We start from the raw sequence: 10,000 nt of genomic DNA, 5'->3' as shown, positions 1-10,000 counted from the left end.
CAGGAGAGGGACCGTGTGTGTGTGTGTGTGTGTGTGTGTGTGTGTGTGTGTGTGTGTGTGTGTGTGTGTGTGTGTGTGGGTGTGTGTGTGTGTGTGTGTGTGTGTGTGTGTGTGTGTGTGTGTGAGAGAGAGAGAGAGAAGAGAGGATTGAGAAAGTCTGCTGGGTGCAAACATCATCAAATCCCCCACAGTGTTTCCCTCTCTCTCTCTCTCTCTCTCTCTCTCTCTCTCTCTCTCTCTCTCTCTCTCCCCCCTACTGAGTCTGCACTGGCCTCCATCCAACTGGAACCAGCCTGCTCTGTGAACATCTTCATCTGGAGCACCGAGGTGTGGGAGAAAGTAAAAGGAGACCAGAGAGAGAGAGAGAGAGAGAGAGAGAGAGAGAGAGAGAGAGAGAGAGAGAGATTGGGAGTAATTGCTGGAGTCGAGCGGTGAGTGCTGACCGCATGTCCCACTGGTGCCATCAGTTTGAGGGGAAACAGCGTGGCAGCATGCCAGTGTTGAGTCGTAGAGATCCATGGAGGGAAGGGAGCCAGAAGACAGAGAGCAGGCAGGGGTGGACAGACACGTCCAGCCTGTCCAGCCCTGCTCCGCACTGGCTAGATCGGAGACCGTAGCGTAGCGTGGTCGTGGGCGGAGCCAGCCCAGCCGCCCCGCCCCTCACACCACACCACACAGATCCTACCACTCAGCCTTTTAAAGCCCCGCCTCCCTCCCAACTCCTCGCAGCGTTTCTTCTACTCGTGTGGATCATCTACTGCTTCTCATTCTTCTGTGCATCACCTCACTTTTAGTCTCTTGTTTAGTCTCCCTCTCTCCTCCTCTCCTCCTCTCTCCCTCTCTCCCTCTCTCCTCCTCTCTCCCTCTCTCCTTCACTCTCCCTCTCTCCTCCTCTCTCCTTCACTCTTACCCCCCCCCTCTCTGTGGGGGGCCTTTACTATTTCAGGCTGCCCCCACACTGCCCAACACAGCATGGCCATGTGAATGTGAATCAGTCAGGGAACATCTGTGCATGCTGCCTTATTCCTCAGCTTACAATCTAGACCAAACACTCACACACACACGCACGCACACTCACACACACACACTCACACACACACACACATACTCACGCACGCACACGCACACTCACACACTCACACACACACGCACACTCACATGCACACACAAACACACGCACGCACACACTCGTGCACGCACACACACTCACACGCACGCACACACAAACACACGCATGCACACACACACGCACACACACTCACACACAAACACACGCACGCGCGCACACACACACACACACACAGTCACAACATGCTCACAGAGTCTCATGCCTTGCCCTGCGGTGCGAGCCTTCAGTCACTGTCTGTCACGGAGTCCCCAAAGACGGTAAACTGTCACCCCCTTGCTGTCTTACGGGGCCCAAGCCAAAAAGTGGCAGAGAGAGAAGAGTTTTGGTTCTGGCATGTTTCCCCTCTCAGTGATTCACATGGCGCTTTACCTCCAGCCGCCCTCACTGGCCGTCTGGCTGCAGAGAGACCGGGTCTTCATATCCAAAGATAGAATGACCGGAATTAACCTCAGCTAGGAGGGCCACAGCTTTAAAAATAGACGTCGCTCAGATGTCATGTGTGTTTTGCATATTCTGATCCTTTTGTCTCAAATGCCTTGCATGCAGCTGCCTGGCTGGCTTTAAAATTCATGTTGTCCAGGCTACGGAATGTTCAAGGCTCCTGGTGAGTGTGCATTCCTTTAAGGGAACGTAAACATCTTACCTTTTAATTTAAAATGTTGTTCGCGCAAGTGTGTTTGAGGCCTTAGATTAGGAGCCTCCGAGCGGTTTTTCCTGAGTCTGTAAATCTCCGAGGCAGCCCTCCAGAGTGGGCTACAGTAAATGAGTGCCCGGGCACCGGTGCAGGCTCTCCCACTCTAATGAGATCAGCTCAGACCTGCACTGACTCGGCTACCGTGAGTCATCTTTCACCCGTGTGTGGGGCCACGGAGACGTGGGGAGGGGAAGAGGAGTGAGATGAGTGCCTGCTTTTGCAAAAAGAAATAAAGAAAGTTGATGGTCTGGGGGAGCCCCCTAACCCCTAACCACCCCTGTGATGTTACTGCAGCGTATGAAAGTGTGTGCATGGTGTGTTGGTGTGTGTTTATGCGCTTACCGTAGTCTTACCGTAGTCTTACCGTAGTCTTACCGTAGTCTTACCGTAGTCTTACCGTAGTCTTACCATAGTCTTTGCTCTCGCCAGTCCCTGTAAGCAGTAGCCATAGCAGCAGTGGCAGTATTGTAGCAGTAGTGGGGCTAATAGTACTAGTACTGCAGGGGTAATAGTGGTGTTGTAGTGGTAGTGTGGGGCTAATAGTACTAGTACTGCAGGGGTAATAGTGGTGTTGTAGTGGTAGTGTGGGGCTAATAGTACTAGTACTGCAGGGGTAATAGTGGTGTTGTAGTGGTAGTGTGGGGCTAATAGTACTAGTACTGCAGGGGTAATAGTGGTGTTGTAGTGGTAGTGTGGGGCTAATGGCAGTAGTACTGCAGGGGTAATAGTGGTGTTGTAGTCGTAGTGTGGGGCTAATAGTACTAGTACTGCAGGGGTAATAGTGGTGTTGTAGTGGGAGTGTGGGGCTAATAGCTCTGATACTGCGGGGGTAATAGTGGTGTTGCAGTGGTAGTGTGGGGCTAATGGTACTAGTACTGTGGGGGTAATAGTGGTGTTGTAGTGGTAGTGTGGGGCTAATAGCTCTGATACTGCGGGGGTAATAGTGGTGTTGTAGTCGTAGTGTGGGGCTAATGGCAGTAGTACTGCAGGGGTAATAGTGGTGTTGTAGTGGTAGTGTGGGGCTAATAGCACTGATATTGCGGGGGTAATAGTGGTGTTGTAGCAGGAACAGAACTACTCTAGCAGTAACAGTAGTATTGTAGTTTTAGCACTAGTGTTGTTGCAGTAGCTGTAGTGCTGTAGTGTAGCAGCGGTGTTGTAGCTGTGTAGCTGGTGGGCATGGCTTGCAGTTTCAGCTTGCTCTTGGCCCCACAGCCCAGACCTGCACATCTGAGAGCCCCCTCTACACACACACACACACACACACACACACACACACACACACACACACACACACACATACATCGTACACAAGTCACGGGAACAAGTCAGTCCCATCACAGCCTGCTGAAGTCATGTGCTGTTTGGGTTCAGTCTGAAGTTGTACTGCAGTTCTGGGTGGACTCCTGCGTGTGCGATGCATGCTAATGCAGGAGCCTTCAGATGTCCCGCGCGCCTGTCCCGCGCGCGTGAGGTAGCGAGAAACCCACAGACGGGTGGGCCAGAGAGCGGTCCGGGCAAATGAAAAGGAGAGATGGGGGGCGTAGAAAAGGGGGCAAGAGATCATGGGAGAGAGAGAGAGAGAGAGAGAGAGAGAGAGAGAGAGAGAGAGAGAGAGAGAGAGAGAGAGAGAGAGAGAGAGAGAGAGAGAGAGAGAGAGAGAGAGAGAGAGAGAGAGAGAGAGAGAGAGAGAGAGAGAGAGAGAGCAGCTTGGCATCAGCAGAGGGTGGGCAGCTCATGGCAGGGTTTCTGAATCTGTCATTACCAGCACCTGCGTGTCTGTCAGCACAACAACAGTCAGTGGCCAAGTGAGTAAAAAAGAGAGCAGAACCAGGTGTGTGTGTGTGTGTGTGTGTGAGAGAGAGAGAGAGAGAGAGAGAGTGAGATAGGAAAGTGGAGGTACATTTCTCTGACTCACAGTCTTTACAACTTTATATATAAATTTACATGTACATCGATCAATAAAACAGGCTCGGCTGTATGGGTATGGGATCAATTCTAAGTCTGTATATTTGCCCAATTGCCTCTACATGGATAATGTTTGCACAAAGAGCTCTGGACCAAAACTCGCTCTTTCTCTCTCTCACACACACACACACACACACACACACACACACACACACACACACACACATACACACACAGTATAGTGTATAAGACCTGAGGGAAATTACAGTTTTTCAGTCTCATTTTGACCAGCTCCTCTTGGGCTCTGCCAATAATTGGACTTCCCAATCCTGTTATGCCTCTTTGCAGGCTTTTAACCACTCTTCCTCCATTTTGGCATCCCAGTGCTTAAAACTCACTTTCACTGAGTTTTCTGCTTTCAGCTGAGCCCACAATGACCCGTGGCTCTGTTGTTCAAATCCTACATTGCACAGATGTGTAAATATGCCCAGAGTTCCCAGTTTACATCAGTGCTTTGCCACTGGGATGGATTAGCAAAGTTAGCCAATTAGAGCATATGCCACTCCCCTCCCCTCCAGCCTGTGAGCTTGGTGAGCAAACAGGAGCATTTCTGATGACATGATAGGGGGACGCAGCGAGACACGCATTAGTGGTCACAGGATTTAAAGGTCACACTATGGGTGAGTCGTGTGTGTGTGCACTGCATATGTGGCTCCGCGCATGCGAGGTTGCAGTTATAATGGACACTGCGGGTGCGTTTGGCTCTCTGCATGTGAGAGCATAGTAGCGACGAGCACTGCGTTCCGTGCAGTACAGTGTGCGTATCGTCCTGGCCAGGTGGGTTGTGTTTGCCCTCGTCCTTCCTGAAGGTGCCCTGCACTGTACCCTCCTGGGCGCCCAGCCCAACCCCTCGAGAGCTCGGGCCACGTGACACCACCAAGTACTTCACTAGTTCAGTGATGAGTGTGTTAGCGTGTGAGGTTATGTCACTGGAACATGAGAAGTAGTACTCTCCCACTCACTTTCGAGGTGATATATTGCACACTTTCACCCTTGGTCTATGCACGCGCACGCACGCACACACACACACACACACACACACACACACACACAGATTCATATATACACAGGCTTCTACTCCATTCACACCCACTGTGCTGTGGTCAAAGCTTCACGTGTAGGCAGGGGGAAAGGTCACACACACGCTCTCTTACTCATGAAGTCATTAAGCAAAAGCAGATTCCTGCTATGCACCCTCTGACAGCCGCTCACTATCACAGTCCGTACACACTCTCGGGCGCCGTGTTTGTCTGTGTGTGTGAAGGGGAGAGAGAGAGAAAGCGAGAGGGAGACCAACTTGAATTTTAAAGACCCGCTTTATTTGGACAATCAAGCATCTACAAGTGTATCAAATGAGAAACACATGGACATTATCTCTGCCTCCCCTTCAGCCCCTTGCACTTCCTCTCCCTCTCACTTCCTGTTTCTCACAGCCTAAGATGACTTTTTACAGACAGAGTGATGAATGGCTCTCGGTCTTTGGTTCTGTTCCGTCTCCGTCACTTGTTGATGTATTGGGAGCTCGTGCCAAACGTCGAAGATTAAGCGTCTCGTTTTTCCTCCTCCTCCTCCTTCCTTGTCTTGGCTCTTTCATCTCACGTCCTCCGTTCGCCGCCCAAACAAACCCGGGCCCGACCCGGGTCGGGCCCGGGCCCGCCGGCATCGGTGTCACTGGATCCTGGGGTGGGCGAGCCCCGAGGGGCGCTTCCGCGAGCGCGGCCAAGCAAGAGGAGCCGTGCTCTCACCCAGTCGCCTCTTTCTCCCTCCTGGGCTGGGCTGAAAAAGGCATACACACGGGAGGAGGGAGGGAGGGAGAGAGGGAGAGATAGAGAGGGAGAGATGGAGATAATGCTATCTGAACTTGTCATCTTGTTTCTTCGCCACCCCTGGACCCAGCGCTTGCAACACACAGAGTAGCTCAGCAAGAACCAGCTGGCGAGAGAAGGTGCAGGAACGGCCCACGGGGAAAACGTTGAAGCCATAATGAACAGACACAGACTCACACTTAGAAGCAGCAGAATGTGGGTGACGCGCAGCGTGCACGCCTGTCTCAGGGTACTAATCCAAAAGTCATCCATGCACCGCCAGAGTCTGCGCTTACACCCTTCCGTCTCCAGCCTTTGCCAACTGTCCAGGCTCTGAAGCCTGAAAAATAAACAGCAGTAGTGTCAGCCATCTCTGGAGCCCAAGCGCAGGTGTGGAGTGTTTGGGTCTGTTTGCTCAGCAATTAGATTATCTTTCTTTACCACATTATAGACCCACAGTTTGATGTTCTCGTGCGTGCGTGTGTGTGAGTGTGTGTGTGTGTGAGTGTGTGTGTGTGTTTGTGTGTGTGAGTGTGTGTGTGTGTGTGTGAGTGTGTGTGTGAGTGCACGCACGTGTGTTTGTATGAGTGTGTGTGTGTGTGTGTGTGTGAGTGCGCGCGCGTGTGTGTGTGTGTGTGTGTGAGTGTGTGTGTGTGTGTGAGTGTGTGTGTGTGTTTGTATGAGTGTGTGTGTGTGTGTGTGTGTGTGAGTGCGCGCGCGTGTGTGTGTGTTTGTGTGTGTCTGGTGTTGGAGGCAGCCGTCTCCATTTCTGATCCGCTCCTCTCCGTTGCCCTTCTCCAGGTTTTCCACGCTAACACGGACCCCTTGGAGGTGGTCCTGAACCGGATTCCCCAGCCCATCTTGGCGCGCTTCGTCCGGATCAGGCCGCAGACGTGGAAAAACGGCATTGCACTTCGCTTTGAGCTCTATGGCTGCCAGATCACAGGTGCAGATAAAACCTTCCCGTGATATCCCACCCGGCACAGGCCTACTGGGCGCAAACGCAGTTTGTTTCTGAATGCCTTTCTTCTGGAAGAGCTCACGTGATATATTGCCCCTGGCATGGGGGCCGTGCCTGCTGTTAATAATAACAGAGCTACTCCCAGAATCGTAAGGTCTCTCTGTCATGAATATGTACACTCAGGGCACACGCACACCTGTCCGTTCCTCAGCGCCGCTCGGCCTCGCGGTGGACTCCGATATATCATAGACGGCGACCGCCGGGCCCTGGTCTCGCCGCGTTTATGCTCGCCCGAAACCCCGGCGCCGTATTTCTCTGTTCTCTTTGGGGCGCCTAATTAAGTTTGGCTATTTATGGAGATTTGAGGCCCCCGATTCTGTGTGTTTCCCCCGCAGTACGTCCGAGGTGGTCCGCCGTTCACGCGCTAATGTCATCGCCCGTCTCCGTCATGCCGAAACGTTATTGCGTTAAGCAGCGATTTGCCCCTATTTTGGTCGACAGTGAGCAGGACGGATGCCCTTTTAGGGCCGGGGCCTATTTCAGCGCTGACACAAATGACGCTTAAATGCGCGCACGCCCCATCGTGCCGGGCCGCGCTCGGTCCCTGCAGGGCCCTCGGGAAAGGGCCGCCTTCAGTGGGTCACGTAGCTGTCTCCAGTGCCCCTATGCAGGACTGATGCCCACTTCGGACCACTGTGTGCAGTGCCAAGCCCATAAAGGCACTCGTGAAACAGTCAGTCGGTGGCCTGGCATTACCCTCCATCAGAGGGATACCGCGCCTCTCTCTCTGTGTTACAGCCGCGGGGTAGGAGCAGGCCTCTGCGATTGCTCCGTCTTATTTTGCTTGGTCCTGGTTTTAAGCCACTGGCTACAATCAATGGTTGGTTTTTGTAGTGGAGTAGGAGGGGGTGGATCGGGGGTGCTGGTGGCTCATAAATAGAGATCCTCCTGTTGAGATGAACCTTATAACACCTGGATATACAACAATCACTGATAAGAAAATGTAACCCCCGCGCGTACAAGCGCTCACACATGGACATGCTCGTTTCTGAACACACACACACACACACACCCCACCCCCACACTCACGCAAGCACCCAAACATGGAGGTGTTTGTTTCAGAACACTCAAACACACACACACCACCACACACACGCGCCCGCTCCCACACACAGACATGCAAACATATACATACACACATATACACACACACACAGACATTTTTGTAACAACTCCTTATTTATCGCTCCTCATATATGACATATTGACATGAAACATTGATCCTTCCAGCCTTAAACTGTCGATCCGCTTCTTCCTCCCAATAACTCATCTCCTCTCCCTCTCTGTTCCTGCCCCGAACCCCTCCCCCCTCCTGACGCCAGACGCTCCATGTTCGGAGATGCAGGGCATGCTCTCAGGCTTGCTGCCTGACTCCCAGATCTCGGCCTCCTCCATGCGGGACATCCATGGCTCGATGGGGGCAGCCCGGCTGGTGGCCAGCCGCTCGGGTTGGTTCCCCAGCCCCGCGCAGCCTGTGGCGGGCGAGGAGTGGCTGCAGGTGGACCTGGGTGCGGCCAAGACCGTGCGCGGCATCATCACGCAGGGGGCCCGCAGCGTGGATGGCAGCGGCAGTGCGGAGAACCGTGCCTTCGTGCGCAAGTACCGCCTCTCGCACAGCATGAACGGGAAGGAGTGGAGCTACTTCCTTGACCCCAAGACGGGCCACGCCAAGGTGACGCACTGACCCCCTACCTAATGCCCGAGCCCCTACCCGACACCTGCTTGTGCTGTTGAATAGAAGAGCTTCACTGGACGCTATGATCCTGGCGTCCTTTGATTAAACGCTACGCATCACCTAACTGTCTCCTCCATCTCTGAACCAGCAGGGGGCACTAACAGTCGTTTGGGTTTCCGCTCGGTGACTCAGCGCTTCCCTTTGACGTTGACTAGCTCCTTTCCCCATCTGCTCCGAGAGCAGAATTCAATTACACTTTCAGCCTTGATAACATTCCAGCCAAGTCATTTACAGTCATGTTAATTAAAACTTCCCTAGCAGAACTCTTTCCTCTCGGGCCGCTGGATCCTTACCCTGGAGAACATCCCCGGTCTTTCCCTCTCTGTCCCTCTCTTTCTTTCTCTCCCGTGCTCTCTCTGTACTGAAGTCCCTTTGTCACCTGTTTTTCTTTCCCAGATTTTCGAGGGCAACACGCACTACGACACTCCGGAGATCCGCCGCTTTGATGAGATCGTGACGCAGTTCATCCGGGTGTATCCGGAGAGGTGGTCGCCCGCCGGTATCGGGATGAGACTGGAGATCCTGGGCTGTGACTTGCCAGGTTAGAGCGTGCACCTCCCATCGCCTGCCAATCACACACCAGCACATCCCCCGTGCACAAGCCCACAGGCCCTGCCCACAGGTTCCAAACATGCCTTCACTTGCAGAATTTAGAAAGGAGATGATTCACAGTGAGTGTGCTCAGTGTATCAGACACACACACACACACACACACACACACACACACACACACACACACACAGTAGTGTAACTGAGAAACAGGCCCCTCTGCTGCAACTCTCTCTCTCTCTCTCTCTCTCTCCCTCCTTGTCTCTTTCTCTCTTTTGTCTCCTCTCCTCTTCCTCGCTCCGATGCCCTTCACCTGCCCTCCTCTTCCTCCCGTGCCACAGTGAACGTAGCACTTGTCTCACGCTGACGAGCAGTGGCTAGGACAGGTATCTGCTCCCCGCACGGCTTGCCCAGCCTCCAGGAAGCAGGAGCCCGGGGGGCTGCCGGTGGGGGTCGCCTCGGCACCGCGTCCACTTCACAGCAGCGGTGGCACGGGTTGGCACAGCGCCGCAGGGGCAGGCCCGGGGCCGTGCCCAGCTTTAGAAGAGGTTTGGCAGAGAGACGGATAGAGAGAGTCAGAGAGAGAAGGGGGTTGCTGCCATGGGGTTAATCGCTAGCTCCATGCAGGTGGTGGGGAGCTCTGTGTGGGAAGGTTTCATCCAGGTGCCTGTTGTGGAAAAGGTACAGGTGACTGTAGCGTGTACATTATAGAGGAGATGAGGTAAGAGGGCCAAGAAATGACTCTGTGTGTGTGTGTGTGTGTGTGTGTGTGTGTGTGTGTGAGAGAGAGAGAGAGAGAGAGAGTGAGAGTGAGAGAGTGTGACTGATTCAGTGGGTAATAAAGTTGTGCATTGCTGTCTGTGCACCAGATGTGTGAGACACGGGGGGTTGAATCTACCCTCTCACACCCTCTAACCTCCCTCTACACACACACACACAAGCACACACACACACACACACACACACACACACACACACACACACACATACACACACACATTCACACACCCTGACTAACAGACTCACTCCAAACCTGTTCTTTCTCCCTACATATTAGACATACATATGCAATGACTATATGCCCTTAGAGTCACCTACT

The 10,000-nt window shown here is 53.2% G+C and overlaps 1 protein-coding gene across 2 annotated transcripts in view; it reads left to right on the top strand.

The window, feature by feature from the left end:
• The window catches only part of nrp2b (neuropilin 2b), a 71,917-nt gene that overhangs the window by 37,917 nt on the left and 24,000 nt on the right, over nucleotides 1-10,000 (top strand). For both annotated transcript variants that reach the window (XM_035536547.1, XM_035536548.1), the window contains exons 8-10: nucleotides 6,398-6,542; nucleotides 7,940-8,289; nucleotides 8,749-8,893. In XM_035536547.1, coding sequence (XP_035392440.1) covers nucleotides 6,398-6,542; nucleotides 7,940-8,289; nucleotides 8,749-8,893 — 640 coding nt within the window. The remainder of the gene's footprint in view (nucleotides 1-6,397; nucleotides 6,543-7,939; nucleotides 8,290-8,748; nucleotides 8,894-10,000) is intronic.

Source organism: Electrophorus electricus, chromosome 2 (genome assembly GCF_013358815.1).
Source record: "Electrophorus electricus isolate fEleEle1 chromosome 2, fEleEle1.pri, whole genome shotgun sequence".
Lineage (NCBI taxonomy): Eukaryota > Metazoa > Chordata > Actinopteri > Gymnotiformes > Gymnotidae > Electrophorus > Electrophorus electricus.
The sequence above is the reverse complement of the archived record's forward strand: the minus strand, read 5'-3'. Positions and strand labels throughout refer to the sequence as shown.